At 38.6% G+C, this 26387-nt stretch overlaps 1 protein-coding gene across 10 annotated transcripts in view; it reads left to right on the forward strand.

Annotated features, from left to right (window-relative positions):
* The window catches only part of Ugalt (UDP-galactose transporter), a 430948-nt gene that overhangs the window by 378640 nt on the left and 25921 nt on the right, over positions 1-26387 (forward strand). For 4 of the 10 annotated variants that reach the window (XR_010853662.1, XM_067107253.1, XM_067107247.1 and 1 more), the window contains one exon: positions 11601-12227. Coding sequence is in view for 9 of the 10 variants with exons in the window: in XM_067107253.1 (XP_066963354.1) it covers positions 11601-12227 (627 nt within the window). In the remaining variant the exon portion in view is untranslated. Of the gene's footprint in view, positions 1-11600; positions 15900-20230; positions 21580-26387 lie in introns of those variants that run through there. The other 6 variants (XM_067107252.1, XM_067107246.1, XM_067107250.1 and 3 more) reach the window with 3 other exon arrangements.

Here is a 26387-nt window from a genome sequence, read left to right on the forward strand (position 1 = left end):
ACCAGAGGTCTTCCTAATGGGTAAGCATACTGACTGTTGCTGGGGAAGATGTGACAAGACTGCAACCACACCCAGCATACATAGGTCAGTCACTAAAGAACTTCACCCTAAAAATGCATGTTCCTGGTTAGTTTCTCGTTTCTTGTTACCAAAACCCCAAAAGGTTTTTTAGAATAAGGAATGGGGCTTGACCTTGGAGCAGATATGTTTTTTATTTTTTCTGAGGGTTTTTGGGATTAAAATTTTGAGAGCTTAAGCCTTTTGTCACCTGTCTATTTCTTTTGTAAACCTCCTTGAGGACGAAACAAGCGACTACGCTATCAAAAAACAGGTTTTGACATAGGAAAAACTTATTTTTTATGGAAAAACTTATTTCTGGATCGGGGTCCCGTGTCACCCGGTGAAATAGTCCATTCAGCACTTATTTCTAGGTAATTCCGTTGCTAGATACCAGAGAAAGCTAAATGAAATGCTGGAGTTACTACCCCCAGAGCGAGCTCCACTAGATGGAGTCGTGTATGGAAAAGGGTGAACTACAAAAACACGGAACCTTATCCTATAGAGATTCCCAATGTCAAAAGTCCCAACGAGAGGTGCTGATACAAGCCCTTGCACTACTCATGGACTGTATACGAGGCAACACTAGCCGCATTCCATTTTAGCACGTTTTTTTTGGTTCACACATAATTTCGCTGATCCTTATTTTGTGCTCTTTTTTGGATTTTTATGGCATCCTCGCAAGGTTCTTCTTCAATTACTTGAGTACCAGTGTTTTATTGTTTTTAGGCGGTTGAGGCTCCTTATTTTCCTTTAGTTTAATAATTAAAGGGATTTATAACGCCTGCCTCGATCTCCTCTCATGTCGTCTCTTGACCTCTCTTGGTCTTGGGTCGGCATGTTTGTTTTGTGTTTTTATTTGTATCCCTTTTATTTGGGATATTTTACCAAGTAACGATCCCTAACTTTAGTGGGTTTGATTAATTTTATGTTTGTTCTGTACCCATTTACTACGAGAAGTGCTGTTTAGCGTTTAGGCTACGAGCTACCCCCTCGGGCCCATTCGCTTTTTATCATGGCTTCATTACGAGAGTGATTTTTATTACGGTCATGGCTTCATTATGAGAGTGATGTTTAGCGTTTAGGCTACGAACTACCCCCTCGGGCCCATTCGCTTTTTATTGTGGCTTCATTACGAGAAGTGTTGTTGAGCGCTTAGGCTACTGAGCTTCCCCAGGCCCATTCGCTATTATCATGGCCTCATTATGCTTTATTTTTGTCTCTCACTTCTCTTAGCCTTTGGGGATCTTATTTTCATTGGTACTGTTACGGTTTTTACTTTGTTTTTACTTTGTTTTTATAATTTTGTTTATTTTGTGAATTTTGTGTTCCCTTCCTGGTCAAGTGCTGTCTTGCTGTTTAGGCTACGTGGTTCCCCCTCGGCCTATTCGCTTATTATTTTGGCCTTATTTTGCCTTGTTTTAGACTCACTTCTCTAAGTGTATGGGAACATGATTTTCATTGGTACATTTAATTTTTGACCTTGTGCTTGGATGCTTTTGATTTTGTTAATTTTGGGGTACTTTCATTTAACTGAGGTCGGTCATGTCCCTTCACGTCCATGTTGTGTTGGGCCTTCCTATCCTCCTACATGTACCTTATAGACAAATTTTGTTTTATTATGAATTTTTGAGTTATTGGTTAGCCTTTACCCCTCTCTAGGCTTCCTTCCTTTACATCAAGATGAGTTAGGTTAGCCTAGGGTTGGCTTGTAACACTTTTTCCTTCGGGAAAAATCGTTAAGGAGGGGACGTTTCGATCTGTACGTATGAGTTTCATCTCGGTGATCTCGTTCTGTACATGTTTGTTTTATGTCTGGTGCTTCCTTTGTTTGGTTTTGGCTTGGATATATTGCCTATGTCCACCCTCTCCTGTTTCGGCTTTTCACTTAGGCTATTGTTCCTAATAAGTTAAGCTGGAATAGCGAGGGTTTACCTCATGTAGCCTGTCCTAGTTCAATCCTTCTTTGGGTTGCTTACCAGTGGTGACCGGGAGTGCTCTCCCACTCCTGTTCACACTTCTTTTACCGACTATATATATTTATTTTGTGGTATCGAGTCCCCTTCTCTCCCTTTTTATCCTTTGCTCTCTCTCCCCATGGTTTGTTTTCAAGGTTTGTTAACTTTCCAAGGCTTGAGAGCAATTTATCCTTATTTTATGTTGTAGCCTATCCCCTCCTCTGCATTGATTGATTGTCCTCGGTGTGTCTGAGTTGGCACTCCACCTGGACCTGGAGGTGACCAGGAGTGCTCTCCCCACTCCTGTTCACACTCCTTTTATCTTTCATTGCTCTCCTGGCCGTAGAGGTTTTTGCCCTTCCTCTCCTTTTCTCTCGCTCTTGTCGGCAACACAGCCATAGCCAGGGGATCTATGAGAATCTCTGGGCGCCCGGGAGTGCTGTTCCACCCTGGTCGCTGCTTTGGGTTACCAACCTCCTGGCCTATCCTTCCCCCTTCCTTTTACGTCGACTATTTCCCTTCGTGGTGCTTCCTACATGTTCGCACCTCACTGTTGGGATCTCATACGAGGCCAGTTAGCGTTTTCCACCTAACTGTCTTCTGCTTTGTTTACTTTCTGGCGTTCCCCTCCTTTTTGCTACTACCTGTTCGGTGTTTCGTTATCTTGTTGGGCGCTCTCTGCTTACTGCTACGGCAGTTTTAGTGTTTAGCGGTCGGGCGCTTATTCCCCACCGCTATCACTGTTCAGGATATCCTCCTCCGGGGGTTTTCCTCTCTTGGCTCAGAGTGCGCCCACTTCCAACAGTTCATAACCTTCCCACATTTTGTTCAAACATGATCGCTTCGAATGTTCCGTTGACTCTGTTTTATGTCTATGAGTTTTGTCCTGTTAGCCCGGTTTTCTCCGGTTTTCTCCGGGGTTTTCCTGGTCTGACTAGGCTAGTGGCTGCTACGGTACTCTGCTCCGCATCTGTTCCAGCATGCCCTTTTCTCATACGCTTTTGGCTGGTTTTGTCAAGTGCAGGAATGCTCCGCTATCCTGCAACAAACCAGCGGTTACGGAGTCTATAGCTCCCATTCCGGTGCGCAGTCTGTTTTGGATTTATAGTTTGGCATGGAAGGTTATGAAGTACGCTATGCTCCCCCCGAGCAGACTTCTTGATGAACCCGTAGGTTTTTATATATACCTGTCGGTTTCGTCTCCGCCAAACTCCGCCTCATGTGACTTATTCTTGACTCGAAGGTTGTAAAGTACGCTATGCTCTCTCCGAGCAGGCTACTTGATGAATCCGTAGGTTTTATTTACACCAGTCGGTTTTATCTCCGCCAAACGCCGCCTCCTTTGGCTTATTATTAGTCGTTTGGCACCCGGCAGATTGCGTTGTACGCTATGCTCTCCCGAGCAGGCTACCTGATGAATCCGTAGGTTTCACATACACCTGTCGGTTTTACCTCCGTCAAGCTCCGCCTCATGTGGCTTATTAATAGTCGCTCTTTCGGCGATAAATCGGTAGGTTTCACATATCCGCCTATCGATTTCACTCCGCCAAACTCCGCCTCCGGACGGGATTCTCGCACCGGTAGGTTTCATATAAACCTATCGGTTCTCCGCCTCTTGTGGCTTATTAATAGTTAATCTTTCGGTGTTTGGGCTCTCTCCGGCAAGATTCTCGGTGGATCGGTAGGTTTCACATACGCCTATCGATTTCTCCGCCAAACTCCGTTTCCGGCGAGATTCTCGGTAAATTGGTAGGTTTCATATACACCTATCGGTTTTTCCTTCGCCAAACTCCGTCTTATATAACTTATTAATGGTTGTTCCTCCGGTGTCTGGGGTCCTAATTTTTCCCCCTCCTGAGGCCGGCCGCAAGTCTCGTAACTCTTCGCCTTCAAGATAATTGTTTACGGAGAGTTTTCTGAAGACGTTATGCCTTCTGTCTCGCTCTCGGACCTGTGAACATCGCCCTGGAGCGATAAGTAGGTGCGGGAATAATTGAGGCAAACGTTTTCCGCTTAGCTCGGAATTAGGTGAGGCAAACTTTTCCTTTAGGGGATTCGTTAGCTTCTCATCCCTTTTCGACGGTTCCTGGTCTACCGTCCCTAAGGTGAAGTCAGAAAAAAAAAAAAAAAAAAAAAAAACAAAAAGAAGACCAGAAGACCCGCTCCGGGGCCCCCTCGAGGACGTCTCGGATCTCTAATCCGGTGCCATCTACGAGTTTGGCCTCGTCTTCTGGAAAGGAACACGGCCCAAGCAAAGCAAGGCGGTTAACCCCTCCTTCCTTTGTTGAAAACTCTTTTACGGGTCTCCTTATAAGGAGCTCGATTTGAGGGTCATTGTCAACCTTTTAAACTAACTATCTACCACATGGTCCGTGCCTTCCCTTTCCCAGGAGCTTAAATCCCAAGAGATTAATCTCAAGACTCATTGTCAATGGATCACCTGTTAAGTCCTGCTCCGTTCCGAATTCTATCGTTCGGACACCTCCACCTCTTTTCCCCTCCAGTCTGGGAATCTTGGCGCCTTCCCTTTATGCTTCCCAGCATGAAGGCACCCTCCTGTCGGGGGTGTGGGCACACGGAGGTTGGTGAAAGGGCATTTCTTCCCTTCCGGTCTGGTATCCTCTTATCCGGGTATTACCAGACTGTCAGAACGAACATGGCATCTGTCTGGCAGGATCCATAAGTGAGCCCTCAGCGAGGGGCTGGACACATCATCTCCTGAGAACTCTAACGGAGTAGCAGGCGGAGAATTCCAAGTTCACGCCAGCTGTGGGTCTTACCGTGCTCTCTTTGAGAACCCTGTTTCTTACCCCTTGTGCTCCGAATGTAGCCCCTCTTATCAACAGGCTTGTTTTGAAAATGTATCGCAGAGGCATTTCCAGGAGACAGATTTCACAGATACATTCACAGTGAATCTTCTAACCCCGGACTACGCTTCTAATTTATTCAGCGACAGCTCCTAAGCTTCCGGAGTCAATTTTCGGAAGCTGAAACAGGGGTAAGTCAGGCTTGCCTGTTCCGCCTTGAGCTGAAAAATCTTATGAACAGTTTCACCTGGAGAATTAATCTTTTCCCAGGTGGGCGTTGTTACGCCCGTCTGGGGCTACTAATGTTACCCAGAGCCTCCGTTCTCATGGGTGTCTACCCTACGAGCAGAAGTCCCTGTCCCAAGTCCGCAAGAAGTTCATGTAGTTCAAGAGCCCCCTGCTCAGGCGGTGGTGCAGGCTCTTCAGGTCTCTGCCCCTAGACAGCCGTCAGCTCACACTCCCAGCCTCCACCTCGATGTGTGCGGTTCAGCCAACACATCAGCCCCTTGTAACACCCCCCCCGTGTCGCTGCCTCCCCACGTGCCTCCTCGCCGGAGTTTTCTTTGCTTCATACGAAAACCTAAGGAAAGAATTTTCACTAGACATTTGGCCAGAGGCTCTGACCCTCGGGGTTATCATAGGAGCAGGGAAGCATCCTACTCCTCTCCGAGAAATTGGGAAGGCATCCGCTTCACGGGAGGCAATCAAGCCTCCTCCCTGTAGTATTTCTCATATGGGTGGGAGGCTGTACCGTTTTCAGGTCAATGGAACTTCAGTTCCTGGGCCCAGAGTATAGTTATCAGGGCCCGGGTGGAGCTGGACTGTTGTTCCCCCCAATCAGGTTCAATCAGCCTCCGGCCAGAGTTCTGGGGGTCTTTGTGAATGGCCTGTCAGGCTTTTTCAGTCTGCCAAGGAAGTTCCCTTCCACTGGAAAATTTTTCCGGGCGTGTCCCGTTTGTTTTCCTTATTCATGCGCGGCAAGTCTCGGTTGCTTACAGTCTTGTGGGTTCGGATCCTACTGCTCCGTGGAGCCGTAACCACCTCTATAGACCTTTCCGACGCTTCCTTTCACATCTTGGTTGCAGAAAGGTCCTATCCCTTCTTGGGATTCAGACTCGGGGAGCAGGCGTACCCCTTCAGGTTCATGCCCTCCTCAATGCGGCTCCAGAGTCTTTGCCAGTTTGAACAATACCGTAGTTCAACAGCTCCGGTATTAGGAGGCTATGCTAGCTGCATATCTAGTTGCCTGGCTCATTTGGGCACCCAGCGTCGGGAATTGCCTGAGGGCGCCGGTCATTATAATTGGTTTCTAGAGTCTTTGGGCTTCTAAGTAATCAGGAAGGAATCCCACCTGATTCAGGAGGGTAGCCTTCCGTAGTTATGAATCCAGTGGAAGTGGAAAGAGATAGCAAGGGCGTCCTATCATTTCATCAACTCAAGCATACCTCTCGCCGTGCCCAAGAAAAGGTCTTGGGTTTTCTCCAGTTTGCTTCAGTGACGGTTCTCCTTCTGAAGTCAAAGCTGGAGTTTATGACCGGGGTATGGTGGAGTCAGGGACGTGTCTCCCTGATTCCTCCTGCTTGAATAGTGGCCTCCGGCCTTGCACAACTATCAAGTGCTTACCGAAGTCAGTTCCTCTCCAGCTTTCCCCTCTGGCCTCAGTATTCCACACCGTCACCTCTCTGGGCGGGTGAGGTGGATATTTTTTGGCCCAATGAAGTACATGGTACTTAGTCGGTCACGCGTTCGCAGTCGGCAGTTCCATATCAACGCTTTGGAGGGCGGTGACAGTCTTCCTGTCCTTGGGAAACTTCTTCCCCAAGAGGTTTCCTTTTAGGCTGGTTCTGAACAAAACAGCAATAGTGCGCTGCGTAAACAAGTGGTTTTGGACTCGAATTGCTTGTTCAGGTTATGGTTCATTCTTCTCCATAACCAACAGACGAGGTGCCTCTGTCTACCGCCTTCTTCTCGTAGGGGTCCAAAAGGTCACTGCTTTTTCCCCTATCCAGGGCCTCCCCTGGTGTTGGAATAGTCCTTAGGCGGAGCGTCATTCAGGTAGTCTTGTGACCTTTTCCTGGGCCTGGAAGTAGGTCTGCAACCCAATTCAGCCACAAACTATCAAGCTGTCCCGTCTGGTATAAACTCAGCCTGCGTCAGCCCCCTCAAACTCTGATGTCCTGGCTTTGTGGCCTTTGTGAATCTTACAGTTTAGGAGGAAGCTGATATTGGTCCTGTTATTACTGTTTTCCTGAAATCAGTTAAGGGATCCTACTCTACTGCAGTATGGTTCTGCAGTTAAGTAACTAGCACTCTTCACATAGTTTTCGGCTTACAGTACTGATGCGGCCGCATTGGCCTCGAGGAAAGTGTTTTGTTGGAACCAGACTCACAGGCTCTTAACTTTCATCCCTAAGGTCTGTGTTCGTCTAAGAACAGTACTCCGTCCACATTCAATTTCCTGGTCTTTGAGTAATGTATCGGAGTTAGCTTCGGTAACCAACCATCATCTTGTTCTTACCTTTCCTTGTTAAAGAAGTCCCAAAAATTTTTAATCAGCTTAGCTTCTAGTGTTAGTTTTCCTGTACTGTCTGCCCTGTCTGGCGGAACCAATCATTTTGGTTTCCCCTCATCAGGGGTAGTGTTGTGAATTCCTCACCCTAACTTTCTATCTACAATTGAAGGTCCTCATTTTCGGTGGTCACCTTGGAAAGTACTCCCCTTTTACAAGGTCTGTTTCTGTGTCCAGTTTTCTCCTTGCAGGCTTTTTTAGACAGGACCTCGCAATTTTGTCAGGTCCTCTCCTTTAAAAAAAGGGGGGGGCACTGTCATTGTGTCTGCTATTAGGCAGGAAGTATTTTCTTAATACAAGCCTATTCAGGTGCTATTCTAAGCTCATGATCTTAGACGGTGACCACTTACATTATTTTCATTACATGAACTTAGGGGACCTTACTAATGTTCAGGGTAGAATTCTCCTAGTTTTCATCGTTTCTATTTAAGTCTTTAATAGCATAAGAATGATGTTTATTTCTCTGTTATTATTTCACCGGGTGACATGGGACCCCGATCCAGAAAAAGGATTTTGACAAAGGAAAAATCTATTTCTGGAGAGGGGCCCGTGTCACCCGGTGACCCACCCTTGTTTTTCATTCTCTCCCTCCCTTGATAAACTTCATTCTAGTGAGGTGGGTGCTAACATGGAATGCGGCTAGTGTTGCCTTGTATACAGTCCGTGAGTAGTGCATGGGCTTGTATCGGCACCTCTCTCGTTGGGACTTTTGACATTGGGAATCTCTATAGGATAAGGTTCCATGTTTTTGTAGTTCACCCTTTTCCATACACGACTCCACCTAGTGGAGCTCGCTCTGGGGGTAGTAACTCCAGCATTTCATTTAGCTTTCTCTGGTATCTAGCAACGGAATTACCTAGAAATAAGTGCTGAATGGACTATTTCACCGGGTGACACGGGCCCCTCTCCAGAAATAGATTTTTCCTTTGTCAAAATCCTTTTTTTGATAGTGACTGTTGAGTCCTCAAAACCCTCCCACTCCCCTAATGAAAAGGCATGGGATTTGGGCAAGGGATCATCCTACATTGACCAGCAGAGAGTAATGGGGCTGGTCTTTTGCCTCCCGTGGTCATAAACAAGATGGCAGATGCGCATGAGCAGTACAGGCAGTCCCCGGTTAATGGCGGTTTTATGGGGGCTTGTCTAACGATGAAAATCGCAGATTTCTGCTTATTGGCGCCGATACATACCCAACAGAGGTGCCGATAACTGAAAATTGGTGCTTTTTGGCGCCGACAACACCCGAAAATCACTGAAAAAGGGCCGAAGATCGCCGATTTTCTGTTAGTGGCGATTTTCGGTTATCATCACACCCTCAGAAACAGAACCCCGCCGATAACCGGGGACTGCCTGTAGTCACTTCTTACAGTTTTTTGACGTGTGTAGGAAAAACTGGGTTCAGCTTTGTTGAAGATAAAGGAAAATGCCCTCTTATCTTTGAGTCCATTATATTCTATCACGTGACATAGTGTTTTCATTACGACACAATACCCTGGCTACAAAACCAGGCTAAAAGATATTTCTTTGATACTAGTCTAGTCACAATGGAGTGCTAGCACATCATGGGGGAGTTAACTCCTTGAGGACTCAACAGCAACTACAAAAAATAGGTTTTTCCTATATCAAAACCTGATTTTAAAATACCAGCTTAGTACTTTCATTCAGAGAGTAATTTTCACAAAATGTTATTTACTTGCTTTGCTGATGAAGTTTCCCATTACCTGAAATAATGGTTTTATGCATTTATGGTACTTTTTTTACAACTAATTTTAAGTCAAAAAGTTCTAATAAATATCACTTTAGTGCTTCAGTTCATGAGACTGTTGTCTTGATGGCTTGACTTACTACAAGGAATCAAGTTCCATAGGATTCTTTTCATGGACACTTTACAGTTTCAGGTAAATGAAATGCATAGAATTGTTTTCCATTAGTTTATTCGTGATGTCTTATATGTGATAATAGCCTATTATTGTAGTTTATTATTAGTGAGGTATGGTAATGCAGTCTATGATATACAGTAATTGATTTTAATTTATGTAGAGGGGCCAGTGATTTCCTTTGACTTGGCCCTGGGAATGTTCCTGAGGCAGAGGGTTAGGCATGTGGGTGTGATGTGTATGCAGAGGGAGGGAGAAGCAGGAGCAGAAAGGGGGAGAAAGAGAGCTAAACTCTACAGTACAGTATTGTATGTATGGCAAAATGCAATTTATTTTGCAGATATATATCTGAAATTAAAGGATAAATAGATTAATATTTTCAACAATGGTAATTATGAAATACCAGACAATATAGGCTAATAGTTACTTTACAATATATGGAATTGCTTTTCACTATAAGCTATGCAAGTTGGCTCCAGGGTACTGTATTATGCAGGCTATATGCCAGTCTTCGTTACCTGTTGGATTCCAATACCTTTATGGAGGGAAATAACCCCCAACTATCCGTTAAGTTGAGATATCACCTCCAGCTTGACTGTTTAGCTGTGTACCTGAGCAAGCTAGATGTAACAAACTCACATTCCGAATTCTTAACAGTTTTACATCCTTTAGTGGGTTGACAACACATCCAACCAAGTTATGTTACTATCCTTACCAAATGATCATGCCAGTAGTCTCTGCTTTCTTCTGAGCTTCAATAACTCTCCAAGCTATAATGATGATTGTAGCATGGTAATGCTTAGTACTGTTTATAAACATGGAATTTAAAAATAATTTTATATTCAGTACAACCAGTGATGTACATTCAGGTCCTTCCTCACCCCTTTCTGATTGTGGTGTTGCAGCAGTTTGAGAGGCAGGGTTCAAACTGATGAAGGTGGGTGTAAGAGGGGTGTTATATACCCAGCTTAAATGGTATTTTTCATACCACTAGATGAGAGAGATTGCTATTTTCGTAAATTTTAGTGAGGTGTCCCCTTTGTCTGCTAAAATAACGGGCTTTAATTTGACAAGTGGTTAGTATCAACAGAATGGTTAATGTTCCACTTAATTTTATTATTTTACAAAGTAAATTATATTACCATACAAAAATATTGTTAAGACCCATGACTTAGTTTTAGAAAAACTATGAATTTTTTGGTTGAATAATGAATTTTGTAATTAAGAGTACAGGCAGTCCCCGGTTAATGGCAGGCTCGGTTAACAGCAATCCGGTTTTACGGCGCTTGTCTAGTGACGAAAATCGGAAATTTTTGGCGCCAAAAATCGCCGATTTCCACTTATCGACGTCAATAATTGGGCATTGACACCGTTACATACCTAACAGACGCACTGATAACTGAAAATCGGCACTTTTCGGTGCCAATAAGCCCCCAAAATCACCAAAAACGTGCCAAAAATCACCTAGTTTTGGTTAGCTGCAATTTTCTGTTATTATACACCCTCAGAACGGAACCCCTGCCAATGACCGGGGACTGTCTGTATTATTATACAAAGTAAATTATATTACTGCAGTATACAAAAACATTGTTCAAGATTCATGAATTAGGTTTAGAAAAATGATGAATTCATAAAAATATCACACTTGTCCAGTCAGTGGTGTAAGGTGATTTTCACCTCCAGTGAAGTATGACTAAAGAATGTGTTATGGGTGTCTGAATTTTTTTTTACTGAATTTATTTATTACATATGAAGAAAGTTTAATCAGATGGGTCATAGATCTTGTTGGATAAAGGGCACACCCATCCATGCTACAGACTTGTTTTCTCTTCAAGTTAAATACAGGCAGTACCCAGTTTACGCGGTGTTCTGTTCCCGGTGGTGCGCTGTAAGCTGAAAATCGCTGTAAACCGGAACATCATACAGTAATTATCATGGGAATAAATAGCGCTTACGGCGCTGTAAAACCAAGTTACAGTGCTGTAAACTGGTTAACGGTGCTGAAAAATCAGGTCAACGGCGCCGTGAGCCAAGCACCATAAAGTCAAAATGCCATAAACCAAGACAGCTGGCCTATATGATTAATATAAAGTATTTAGAATAGCATTTGAAGTGCAAATGAGAAATATAAGTAAATTCAAGATTGGATTGCAGCCTTCTAAAATACCAAAAGCAATAACAGTGCCTGGAACAATCAGACTTCCAAAACTTAGTGTATTGAATCTTTCATTTTTAAATTCCAAGAAATTTTCTGATTGTAGAAGTATCATTTATTGTATATGGTCCCTTGGTAAGGTTATCATGCTGTACTCAAAAACTTTTATCTTTGCAGGTCACTTATCAGATGAAAATATTAACAACTGCAATGTTTGCAGTGATAATATTACGGAAACAGTTGAAGGGGACACAGTGGATAGCACTTGTACTTTTGACAGCCGGTGTAGCGTTGGTTCAACTCTCCTCATCAGATAAAGGATCATCTGGATCAAACGAACATCAGAATCGTCTTCTTGGATGTGTGGCCGCGATATCAGCCTGTTGTTGTTCAGGATTTGCAGGAATTTATTTTGAGAAAATTTTGAAGGGATCAGATGTTTCAGTCTGGGTTCGAAATGTCCAGCTCTCTTTCTTATCCTTACCTTTAGGAGTCATGACAGCTTTTGCTAATGATTCTTCATTAATACTTGATAAAGGATTTCTTTTTGGTTATGATGCGTATGTTGTGTATCTAGTAGTTTTAAATGCTGTTGGAGGGTTGTTAGTTGCAATGGTAGTTAAATATGCAGACAATATTCTAAAGGGTTTTGCAACATCATTGGCAATTGTGTTGTCCACTGTAGCATCAGTCTTTATGTTTGATTTTGTTATAACTTTTCAGTTTGCCGCTGGCACAGCTCTTGTGATTGGCTCTATCTTCTTATATAGTCATGAACCTAAGAAACCTGCAGCCAACCCCATGGTAGGGAAGGTGTGACACTGTTTTTGTGCATTTTGGTGTCTGGAGCTTTAACATGCATTGTCTAAAAGGGCTTAGTGGCACACCTTTAACTGTGGATGATGGATGCTCTTGTTTGACTTGTGCTGGACACTTAAATTACATGGCATCATGAATAATTGTCTATATTGTTGATTCTTACTAGTTTTATAATTGTAACAGTGCTTTCCATTCTCTAATAGAGAGTGTAGATGTTGCCCCCTATTAACCAGCTAAGTGTAGTTTTAAATTGATTAACATTGTTATGAACAAATTAATATTTGTATGCATAAAACTGGAAAAATGTGAAGATGCTGTATTCCTAGTTTATCCTAGGTTATATACAGTGCACAATGGTTAGGTTTTCATAGTAATCGAAATGAATTGAGCATGATCGGCATGTGCTTTAAAACTGGCACAATTCAACTAAATTCTTGCAGTGTTAATTTTAAGCTTGGCCTTCATAATTTGAGACATAGGGTAGAATATAAATGAACGTGGGTGACCAGTGTTTATAAACTAAAGAAATTGTTTTTGCTCTTGTGCTTCCCTTTGGTGAAGGTGGTAGTAGTCTCTTTTTTATCTTCTTACGGGATTTCAAGGTCTTACTTTTAGCTGAAAAGTTAAGATATGTTTGCTTTATATTACTGTATAAGCAAATTATGGTTGGTAAAGCTGCCGTAATTTCAGGAAATAATGGCTTGTAGCTGTGTGAAAATTGCAAATGCTTGATTGTTCAGTCTTTTTCTTATGATGTTAAATTATTTTATAAGAATTTTCAAACTTAATTTGCCATTCTGGTTGTACTCTACAGTCCAGGCTAGTGCAAAATTGTGGATTAAGTGTATCTTTTGATGCATTTTCATGCTGCCTCCTGTGTGAATTTACTTTACATTTCAACCTTTTCTGTGCCATTGGTATTTGTCTACTGAACCTAATGTGAGTAAAGTTTGCTTTAGTATTATATAGATATTTAAAAGGAGTTTCGTGTTGGAAAAGTTATAGTAGAATTATATTTTTTCAAGAATATTTTTTTAAGCACAGGGTACAGTCAGTTCAAATTACATCATGATGTGGAAAGGTGAGATTTGATGCTGTTGTCGGTAACATTTTTCTTTTGTAAATGAAAATAAAGTAATGAATTTAAGATTGACTTTTAAATTATTAATGGGGTGTTCATTGTGCTAGTTATCTTCATTACCAAATTATGCTTAACTGAAATTTATGTCTGCATGGACCTTATGACTCCAGTGCCAAATATCATACCTTTAATTTTATTGGTCAAGTCTATAAATTTAGTTAGTTATAAATGATTTGTTTAACCAGACCTCTGAACTCTTTTAGGGTTCTTCTTGGTCAAGTCTATAAAACATTTAAGAAATTGCCGTACTGGTGCTTTTTAGGGAGTGCTCACCTGTCATGGTGAAAATCATAGTGTTGTCTAAGGTAATATTTTGTTGCAAAATTCCTTTGATTATGTCGTTAATTTTATGTAGTACAAGTATACAGTACTGTAATTGCATTAAATGAATTGTTCGTAGGGGCTTAAAATGTTGATGACTCTACTTTAAAGAACGTTACGAAGACATTGTGGTTGTAAAGAAGTGAAGTTGTGACATTTTATATATGGTTTTAGAGTGGCTCAGCTAGGGTCCAGTGTTCTTTAATATGCCTGTTTTGATAGCTCTGGTATTTGGATATTTATGCTACTGTTATCTCAAAACTTAGTAGAAAATATTCTTCAACATGCTGCTCAATTCATTGGCTGACTAATTCCGGTAAATAGTCTACATACGAGATGACATTGTAAAAGGAATCTGTAGCCATTTTATTAACCCTCAATGGACGGGCATCATCATATGAGTATATAATTGGTGTTGAGTGATGGACGGACTAACTCGTATGAGTATTAATATTACGCGCCATACGATTTGGATGAATTTAGTGGGAAAGGTGTTCATATCAATTCAGTGGTCGATAAATGACTCACGGCAACTGTAGTAGCTCAGCACAGGAGAGAGGAGGATCAGTGTACCTTGGGTCTTGATGGGGGAATGTGTTGCCCCTCTCTATCCTGTGATGTCTTTTCATTTATTTGTTCATGAATATAGCCAGGGATTGCTGTTGGTTATAGTTCTATTCTTTTATGATAGTATGTCAGCTATAATTCTAATTTTGCAAAGAATGTCAGCTATAAATCTAATTTTGCAAAGAAAAGTGCAAAGAAATATTAGAAAAACATGTATACCTTACAAAAAGTTACTACATCTCCCCATCTCAGTAAATCTTGTAAATATTTTATAACAGATATACTCAGAATTTGTTAGTGATTTTAGTTCTTATCTATTATGATATTGTGTCAGCTCTAATTATAATTTTACATAATAAAATAAAATAAATTATTAGAAAAAACATGTATGACTTGGTAAAATTAGCATATTTTTACGAGTGTCTTGTAAAAGAGGCGCCACACAGGTTTGTAAATGGTCACTTTCAACTTCCCATGGAAGGTAGGGAAAATTTTTTAGAACTTTTTTCTTACACCATGTGCATTTGCATATCTTACACTTTCCATTGATGTGTTTTTTCTTAAACTGGCCAACCTTAAAGTTTGCCCGGTGTAGGGGTGTGTTTAATATGTAATTAGCCTGTCCCTTAAGGGTTAATATTAATTGTTGGAGCACTATTGGCCATAGATTTTTCAGTTAATGATTGTAATCTTTATTTGGTTTGCAAGACTTGAATAAGAGACTTTTAGATGTTAAGGTCTGTTATAGAATTTACCTCCCAAAGTTAGGAGTTTCTGAAACTTTGCCAAATCACACACCCTTATTCTTTTAGCAATACAGCTTATTATGCCATGCATCCCATAGTACTGGTCGACCATCACTAATCTGGCATCATTAGATCTTGCATGGTGCCGGATTAGTGATTTTGCTGGATTACAGAGTGGTTAGTATAGAATACACTTAGCCCAACAGTTGACCACCTCGTCCTACCTTTAAAATGCCCTGTAAATCAGTACAAGTTAGTTAATAAGGGGAAAATAAGAAGCATTAAATGAAAATTAAGTGAAATTTTAATGAAGAACAGGCAAATAAATGGTACAGGTAATTCTGTTGAATTACACAAGAAAGTTCATCACTGCCACTTTCAAAGGGAACAACGGGAATATGCAACTATTTACATGTCTTGAGGTGAACTTTATTTTACACTATTCTCATTTATGTTTCTACTGTATTTTCTCATTTATCATTTACATCTTTACTATATTTTCTCATTTTTTGTTTTTACAACCCAAAAGATACACACAATCATGCCTGTAGGGTACGTGCGTAAGCACGAACCCATTCGCTGGTGTTGGTAAAATTGTTTGTTTTGGTTCTTGTTGTTATGCTTATGATTTTTAAAATGGTTTACGCTATTCTCATTTATACTTTTACTTTACTTTCTCATTTTTCATTTTTTACAACACAAAAGATATAGTCGTGTGCGTAGAGTATGTACATATGCTCACACTCATTCGCTGGCGTCGGTGAACTTGAGCTTTTTTTTGTTCATGTTGTTACGCCTATGATTTTGTAAATTTATATTTTCTGCTTTTCTCACTTACATTTTTTATTGTGTTCTCCTTTTTTAGTTTTCTGTAAAAGAAAACTACGTATTGAGATGGCTTTGTCTGTCTGTCTGCCCTCAAATCTTAAAAACTACTGGGGCAAATTCGCTTGTTGATCATCCACCCTCCAATCATCAAACATACCAAATTGCAGCCCTCTAGCATTAGTAATTTTTATTTTATATAAGGTTAAAGTTAGCCATGATTGTGCGTCTGGTACTGCCGAGTCCAGTTCCGGAGGTGTTGCTGACTCACCTTCACTTGACCGCATCTGGGGAGCAACTGAGTGCTCCGTGGTCATAGCTGAGAGTTTCAAACTGCAGCACATCAAGAGTTTCATACAGCATTATACGTCGTACAGAAAACTTGATTGCGCTGAAGAAACTTCGGTGCATTTTTTACTTGTTACTTTTATGACCCAAAAGATAAACGCAGTTACTTTTACGACCCAAAAGATAAGCGCAGTCGTGTGTGTATGGTATGTATGTAAAGACAAACTCATTTGCTGGCTTCAGTGAACTTGCTACAGCTTGAATTGTTTTGTGTTGCTATGATTATGATTTAAAATTTATACTTTACACTATTCTCATATTTTTTTACTGTACAGTCATCCCTTGTCTATCGCAGGGGTTAGTTCTAGAGCACCCCCCCCCCCAAGCGATAGGCGGAAATCCGTGAAGTAGTGACCTTATATTTATTTTATTATTTACTGTATACGTATATATTTTAAGGCTTTATAAACCCTCAACCTTTCCCACAATGTTATAAACACTTCCCATGCACTTAAATTTAACACTTTCTATCCTCACAAACCTATGTAATAGTCCATGGAACAGAGCATCAACAGTGATAAAAATTCTCTTATATATGTACATGTTACAATGATTTACTAATTTTCAAGTACTAATATTAATGCAAACACATTAATAAGTTATTTCACTTACAGAATCCATTTAGTATACTGTATTATTATTTTGATCTGTTATCATCATAATATGCATAAAAAAAACCCATTGTCCCACATTAAATTTGTAATGTTTACAGTCTGAGAATTGGCTGACTGAAGCTGCTCACTATTACTGAAAGAATTAGGGAGATCATTTTTTGGTTGCTAAAAGAAACAAATTTATTAATGGAATTATTATTTTTAATTATGTACATAAAAGTTTATGATACAGTAATTCATATTTCATTAAAAGAGAGAGAGAGAGAGAGAGAGAGAGAGAGAGAGAGAGAGAGAGAGAGAGAGAGAGAGAGAGAGAGAGAGAGAGAACCGGAGTTTACTACGTATGAACAAAGTCTCAGCACAGTAGTTTGGGACGAGTCTGTCGTGACTTGACAAGCTGGGGATGAGAGAGTATACAGTAACCTTGAGTTGTTTTCATGTGAAATTAGGGTTTTAAGTATTTTTAAGGTAATTAGGGATGAAACATCAACAGTGATAAAATATTCTCGTGTACTGTTATATGTGTGGTAATCATAGAGACAACTACTAAACTTGTAATGAAGAACGGTTCAGTAAATCAGAGAAAGAAAAAATATGGTAACACATACCTACAATAAAAACAGTTACAGATGTCGGGACAGTGTTTTTTTTATGCATATATTTTATGATAATAATAGGTCAGTATAGTTTATTCTATAAGTGAAATAAAGTTTTATTGAAATTTTGCTGCTTTTTCATTAAAAGATATGCACACTGTTTGTGTATGTGAGAGAGAGAGAGAGAGAGAATGCTTACATTATTAATATTAATATTTAAAAATCAGCAAATCATTTTTTATCATAAAAAATGTATTTAGTCATGAAAATGAAAAAAAATGTAGGCTAGAAAATACTTATTTTACCACAAAAATAAAAATAATAAATACCACAAACGCGGAGCCTCTATTTACAAAATTGTCTGCAGTATGCCAGCGGCGTTCGGGAGTTAGCGCTGAAGCGGAAAAAAGGTTTTTTTAAAAAATTCACAGCACGCTTAGTTTTTAAGATTAAGAGTTCATTTTTGGCTCCTTTTTTTTGTCATTGCCTGAAGTTTAGTATGCAACCATCAGAAATGAAAAAAATATAATTATCATATATAAATATTGAAATATATAACAGCACAAAAAAAATTTCATATATAATTGTATACAAATCGCGCTGTGAGCAAAACGGTTAAAGCTAAGGAGTTATTTTTTTCTTTGTATTGTAAACTAAATTGCGATGATTTTGGTATATAACAAATTGTTAAACGATCAAAGCAACACAGAGAAAATATTATCACAAAATGATGCATGAATTCGTAATGCGTGGACGTAAAAAAAAGTTTTTTTCAAAAATTCACCATAAATCGAAGTATTGTGCTAGAGACTTCCCGTTTGTTGCAAAATGAAGGTAATTGATTGAATATTACTAGACTAAGTGTTTTAGCTTACAATTGCAGTTTTCTACCATTTCAGTTGAGTTAAAGTTGACCGAAGGTCGAATTTTTTCTAGATCGTGATTTATATGAAAATATTTCAAAACTGATAAAAGCTACAACCATGAGTTATTTTTTGTTGTATTCTACATGAAATTGCGCACATTTTCATATATCAAACTTTATGTAACGACTAATATAAAATGGTGCAAACATTACGACAAAGTGACGAAAGAATTTCTGAGATGCTCGGCAGAGTTACCGTGCGGACGTAAGGAAAAAGTTTTTTTTCAAAAATTCACCATAAATCGAAATATTGTGCTAGAGACTTCCAATTTGTTGCAAAATGAAGGTAAATGATTGAATATTACTAGAATGTAAGAGTTTTAGCTTACAATTGCATTTTTCGACCATTTCGGTCAAGTCAAAGTAGACTGAAGGTTGAAATTTTGGCAGTTATCGTGATTTATATGAAAATATTTCAAAACTGATAAAAGCTACAACCATGAGTTATTTTTTGTTGTATTCTACATGAAATTGCGCACATTTTCATGTATAAAACTTTATATAACGACTATTATAAAATGGTGCAAACATTACGACAAAGTGACGAAAGAATTTCAGAGATGTTCGGCCGAGTTACCGCATGCGGAGGTAAGGAAAAAGTTTTTTTTTTTTAAATTCACCATAAATCGAAATATTGTGCTAGAGACTTCCAATTTGTTGCAAAGTGAAGGTAAATGATGGAATATTACTAGAATGTAAGAGTTTTAGCTTACAATTGCTTTTTTCGACCATTTCGGTCGAGTCAAAGTTGACCGAAGGTTGAAATTTTGGCAGTTATCATGATTTATATGAAAATATTTCAAAACTGATAAAAGCTACAACCATGAGTTATTTATTGTTGTATTCTATATGAAATTGCGCACATTTTCATATATAAAACTTTATGTAGCGACTAATATAAAGCGGTGCAAACATTACGACAAAGTGTCGAAAGAATTTCTGAGATGTTCGGCCGAGTTGACGCGTGCGGACGTAAGGAAAAAGTTTTTTTAAAAAATTCACCATAAATTGAAATATTGTGCTAGGGACTTCCAATTTGTTGCAAAATGAAGATAAATGATTGAATATTACCAGAATGTAATAATTTTTTTTACAATTGCGTTTTTCGACCATTTCGGTCGAGTCAAAGTTGACCGGTGGTTGAAATTTTGGTACTTATTGTGATTTATAAGAAAATATTTCCAAACTGATAAAAGCTACAACCATGGGTTGTTTTTGTTGTATTTTACATGAAATTGCGCACATTTTCATATATAAAACTTTATGTAACAGCTAATATAAAACGGTGCAGAAATTACAACAAAATGACGAAAGAATTTCTGAAATCTTCGGCCGAGTTACCACACAGATGTAAGGAAAAAGTTTTTTTCAAAAATTCACCATAAATCGAAATATTGTGCTAGAGACTTCCAATTTGTTGCAAAATGAAGGTAAATGATTGAATATTACTAGAATGTAAGAGTTTTAGCTTACAATTGCGTTTTTCGACCATTTCGGCCGAGTCAAAGTTGACCGAAGGTTGACATTTTTTGTAGTCGACGTACGGTACGTCCACTCGGCACCTGATAGACAATTTTAGTCGACTTACGTTACGTCCAATCAGCGTTTAACGTTTAAATTAAAATATCTGTGATGCAGTGAGACTGCGATGAGTGAACCGCGATATGGCGAGGGACAACTGTATTTCATTTTGTATTTTGACAACCAAAAGATAAATGCATTTGTGTGCATAGAGCATGCACACATACGTATGCGCACATTCATTTACTGGAGTCATTGAACTTCTTACAGCTTGTTTTGTTTCATGTAGTTACACATATGATTTTCATATTTATATTTTATGCTAATATTCTTATTTATATTTTCGCTACATTTTCTTTTTTTTTTTTTTTTATAACCCTAAAGATACAAGATACAAGTAGCGACAATGAACAGTAGCAGCACGTTGGTGCAGTGACCAGGGAAATTTGAAATTGTGCTAGCTGAAATTAGAGTCGGACCAGTGATGGAACTGGATTAGCAATTGCCAGATTAGTGATGGTCAACCTGCATAATAAACATGATAAAAGTGGCAGTTTACATAACTGTAACTTATTTCTTGTAATTTTGAATGGCATTTTAATAATACAATGTATGAAACTTTTCTCAATGTTTCTCTGGTAATCAAAACAGGTAAGTTTAACATTTATGGACTGAAAAAATAAAGTTAAATGTAAGCTTTAAAAAGTGTATAGTATTACAGGAGAACAGCTAACTTTTATTTTCATCAAGAAAGGTTTAATTTTTGATGTACTTCTTACAGTTTACACAATTGTTATACAGCACTTTGTATGGACTCCTGTTTAAGGAAACTTTTTCTTCAAATATAAAGCAGCAGGACTTGTATCCCTGATAACAGCTGATGTAAAGCTATAGTGACTAATATTATAGCTGCAAGCTTACTATTGTTGCAGCTTGCATGCTGTGTATGAATGTGCCTAAGCATTTACAAAATGGAGAGGACAATGCTGTTAATCATCACTATTGTATACCCTAGCAAATTGTGGCTATACCACTTGGACTCAACTTCTTTTTTTCAGTTTACTGTTGTTAATGTGATTGAATGATTATTAAGAAGAGGGAATGATGACTGATATTCAGTTATTTGCTCTAATGGTTCAATCTCATTTACTCTTATAGTTTTTCATGTCTATTGATTGAATTTAGTGGCCTGGCCCTCCACAGCCAGAAAGAATGACTACTGACTAAGCACCCTTTTACCCGCATTGTATGAATGTACAGGGCTGACAGGCATTATCCTTAGTTATGCAACACTTGACTTTGCTTCAGATAGTGTTGAACATAATTATTACTCTTAAAATGATTATTTATAAGCCATGAAATATTTTGTAAAAATTTTGTGGTTTAAATTATGACAGTGTAGAATGCCTTATGGGCCTTAAGAACTCTAAACCTCCATAAGTAAATCTTTCTTTTTGTCTTTAAGCACAAACTTCCTAAGGGTTCCTTGATTTTCTGTGATGCTCATGTTTAGACCAGATCATTTGTGATGTTTTCTTTTCCAGAGCTTTCCATACAGTATATGGTTATATGGGATATTTTTACCCCAAAACTATAGTTTTATCTACTAATTTTGGCAAAAATTTTGTTGGTGTAGACCTAGGTGTTATCTTGGTCATTTGATTGCTTTTCATAAGTGAAATTAATGTTAGAAAGTTTGTAATAATGGACAAATATAACTATTACAATTGCAAGAATTTGGCTGTTTTAAGTTTATAATACTGGACAAATTTAACTATTTCAGTTTCCGGAATTTGGTTACTGTCATTTATTAGTTTTGGAATGCTCATGTGGAACACAGTGTTTATATTTTGTCATCACAATGCAGATGTGTGCAATTTGCCCATTTAAATAGTTTTTCTCATTTGTTGTGCATCTTGTGTAAGTGAAGAGGGGAGTTGTAAAATTTTATTTTATTTGAATCTTGCTTTATCATGGTGAATAACCACAGGGATGGAAAACTTCTATATTTTGAAAAATGATATACTATAATTTTTGTAGTGTGGTGTTGCAAGTTGCTTAAGACGACAATAGATTCCAATAATTTGTAAAAAGCTTATTTAATCTTTAGTTTGTCAAAAATGCTACATTCCACATTTAGATATATTTTTGTACTGTTTTGCTGAAGGTTCCTAAGAGTGAAAGGTAAACAAAAAATTGCAGTGGCAGGTCAGTGCTTGATTTCAATGGTTATCTTATGGCATGAACAAAATAAAATGTTTATTAACACTTCTTGTTTTAAGTCAGAATCTGTGTGTAGTTAATTTGTTATTTTATGAATGCATTTTCAATTCAGTTTTGTACTGCTACATTCTACAATGACCCTTAGATATATAAAGTCAGATAAAGTTGTTTAAGAAAACTGAATGTAACTTTATTTTTTGTTAAATATTCCAGATATCAGTTGTGCAGGCCTAAATTTGGGAAATTTAATTATTATTGTCCGTTACTGACGTATGGTCAAACAAATGTTTTAGTGACAATGTTAAGGTATATGTTTACTTCATGCCTCATCGTACAGCATTTATGAGTTGGCCAGTATAAAGCATTAATGTACTATCTTGTTTTCTGTCATGCATACCTGTTTGTGTTTCCAATGGTTTCCCCTGTCATGATCCATATCAAAACTGCTGAGGAGTCTTTTATCCTTACCATAAATTAATCTTCTCATTAATTTCTCTTGTTTAGTTCTTTAAGTCTCCTTTGCCATCAAGCTTGTATGTACAGTATATATATAATATACTGTACATACAGCTTGTACATACAGTACATACATGCATTATAAAAATTATGTACACTATATGTATATATATATATATATATATATGTGTGTGTGACAGCCAGTGCTGGGTTTCAGCGCAGTGTGGTGTGCACCATCAAGCTTGTATATATATTTACATATATATGGATTATATACATTGCACATTGTGTGTATATATATATATATATATATATATATATATATATATATATATATATATATATATATATATATATATATATTATATATATATATATATATATATATATATATATATATATATATATATATATATATATATATATATATATATATATATATATATGTATGTACAAGCTGACAAACCTGGCACTGCCTGGGAAATCTCTGAATGACAGCTGATAAATTCTCTCTCTCTCTCTCTCTCTCTCTCTCTCTCTCTCTCTCTCTCTCATTCCTATTAAGATAGTTGCTTCAGTTACATTGCCCAGCATTTTTAACATTTCATATTTCACCACTTTTCACCTCCCTTTCCCATTGTGGCTGAACTTGGACTTGAAGGGCATCTGGAATATTTCTATTCATCCCAGCGATCTCAACAACTATGGATTAGACTCTAATATCTGTCATTTTTGACATTTTATTTTTCACCCCTTCTCACCTATCGGGGATGAACTTGGACTTAAAGGGCATCGGGAGTTTCACTGTTCATCTCAGCGACCTCAAAAACTATGGATTAGACACTAATATCTATTGTTTTCAGTTATTTTTACATGTCACCCCCTTCCCAACCCCCTTTCTATCAGGGCTGAACTTGGACTTAAAGAGCATCGGGAGTGTCACTATTCATCTCAGCAACCTCGAAAACTATGGATTAGACACTGATGTCTGTTGTTTTTTATTATTTTTACATGTCACTCCCTTCCTGCCTTTCTCACCCCCCCCTCCCTACTGGAGCTGAACTTGGGCTTAAAGGGCATTGGGAGTGTCACTACTTTTCTCAGGGACCTCGAAAACTATGGATTAGACACTAATATCTGTCATTGTGGTTATTTTTACCTGTCACCACCTTCCCACCTCCCTCTCACCCCTCTTTTTATCAGGGCTGAACTTGGATTAAAATACAGCAGGAGTGTTACTATTCTTCTCAGGCACCTTGAAAACTACGGATTAGACACTAATATCTGTCGTTTCGGTTATTTTTACATGTCACCACCTTCCCACCCCCTGCTCACGCCCCCTTCCCATCAGGGCTGAACTTGGACTTGAAGGGCATTGGGAGTGTCACTATTAATCTCAGTGATCTCACAAACTATGGATTAGACAATAACACCTATAGTTTCAGTTATTATTACACGTCACCACCTTCCAACCCCCCCCCTCTCTGTTGGGGCTGAACTTGGACTGAAAGGGCATTGGGAGTGTCACTATTCATCTCAGCGACCTTGAACACTATGGATAAGACACTAATATCCATCATTTTCTGTAATTTTTACATTTCACCCCCTCTTTGGTGCCAGTGATGTCTTACCCCCCACAGTGTTCTTTCCCAAAGGGTAAGTCATATGTATACCGAGATTGGTTGAAATTGCTCAGTGCATTTCAGAGTGTATGTGGAACACACATACATACATACATACATACATACATACATACATACTTACTGTACATACATATATATATATACATATAATGTGTGGGCTTTGGCAGATGAGTTTTTTTAATTGATTACTGTATTTTATGTAGCCCTGCTTCGCTGAAGGCACACGTAAACTGTCAATTGAAGCTGAAATTACCCTCAAAGACAGACAATTACTTAATTGGATTAGGTCTCCAGTCAAAAACTCTGCATGAGGTAATGGCTTACTCTGTAACAAATGAATTACATCAAACCCCTTTAATTCCCACTTCGTCCCGACAAAGAAAGAATGTGCGGTGATAGCGAGGAAATTACATGAGTCCCGACAAAGAAAGAATGTGCGGTGATAGCTAGGAAATTACATGAACTTTTCGTTAATGTTGGACACAGGCAATTTTCCCTGCCCCGTAAGAAAATATAACGCAACGAATGTCTGTACTAGTAGATATCGTATGCGGTTTTAGTACTAGGAAGGCTATTTCTCTTCCAAACAGTGGGCTAGGATTCAGGGCTTGTTTTTACCTTTACTTACACTTAACTTTCCCTAATTCTTACTTACTGCATGGGCATAGCTTATGCAATTTCACTAGGCGATATTAATTATTTATACATTAGACTTCATAAAAGAATATGATTATACCAGTAATCTCTGGAAGAATACTAGCAGACAGCAGATACTCGTCAATTTTCAGACTTACCGTTTACGTGGTTTGCTTGCGCACTGCAACTGACGATAAGGATTCTTGAAAAACATGGTATTGTCAATTCACTAGTAAACAAAACGGGAGGAGGAACAAAGGACAAAGTTTTGCTTGAACACGACATGTGCTCTCCGTCCGGAAGTCACTCTCTCTCTCTCTGTTGGCGTCAGTCGGGTCAGCGTAGGGCAAAGCTGTTCGTCCATACGTTTGTAAATAGCCCCTGGCATTCTGAAAAATTGACAGAGACATCGCCGAATGCATAGGACAGAGGAAAAGGGAGCTTAAGACCACCTTCACTAAAGGCAACTTTGTAAAACCCTCCCTGTGGGTTAGGCCCCTAATGCTAGCCTATCAGCTACTAAAACTAAAAAATCGGTTATTTTTTCTAAAACATGGCCTACCCCTGCCCGCATAGCTTTGACAGAGACGCTGTCCCGTCTTTGTTAGAAGGATGTTCTTACTAAAATAATGCAGAGAGGGCGAACAGCAAAATATTTATAAAAATATAAATATATACAGTAATACCTCGAACTTGCGCGATTTGAGTTGGCGAATTCACAGACACACGAATTTTTCATTGGAACCCAACATAATGGTCATACAGGTGTTTTTCACAGGCACTCGAACATTTGCGAACACTGAGAAACCCTGCAAAAGTGTTTGTTTAATTTTTTATGTAATTTATAAGTTTTCAACTTTTTATGTGTAAATTAAATAACATTAAATATTATTAAAAGTAATAATTTCTCTCTCTCCTCTCTCTCTCTCTCTCTCTCTCTCTCTCTCTCTCTCTCTCTCTCTCTCTCTCTCTCTTTTCGTGAGATGAATTTTTATGGTACATGTATACAGATATGTTTATTTGTATGATAAATAAACTTTTTACCTAATAATAATAATAATAATAATGATAATAATAAAACGTAATTACAAAATTCGTATTATTTTGAACAAACAAATTCTTCCCTCGTCTTTTGTGAGAATGTTGAAGGCAAAAGCTGTCAGATATGTCATTCAACATGACAAGAAGGGGAGTGTTGCTAATCAGTGGTCAAATTTCTCTCTCTCTCTCTCTCTCTCTCTCTCTCTCTCTCTCTCTCTCTCTCTCTCTCTCTCTCTCTCTCTCTCTCTCTCTCTCTCGAAGTTAGCCAACCTACAAATTACAGCACTGTTTCTCTGTATGTCTTTAACTGTACAGTAGATAATTTTGAGCTGATCTAATTCTACCTGTGCCATTTACAAACTGTAAGTGCGCCGTTCTAAAACATAGAGACATAGAGCATTTCAGAACACAGAGCATTTCAGAACAAAGAGAAAGTGACAGAATAAAGAAGTTTTTAAAAGTGGGGTTGAGAAGACTTCTAAAAATAGATCGGTAGAATGGGGGAGAGTCACACACTCCTATATTCTTAAGTCAACCATTTA

Source organism: Macrobrachium rosenbergii, chromosome 8, assembly GCF_040412425.1.
Source record: "Macrobrachium rosenbergii isolate ZJJX-2024 chromosome 8, ASM4041242v1, whole genome shotgun sequence".
In the NCBI taxonomy this organism is placed as follows: domain Eukaryota; kingdom Metazoa; phylum Arthropoda; class Malacostraca; order Decapoda; family Palaemonidae; genus Macrobrachium; species Macrobrachium rosenbergii.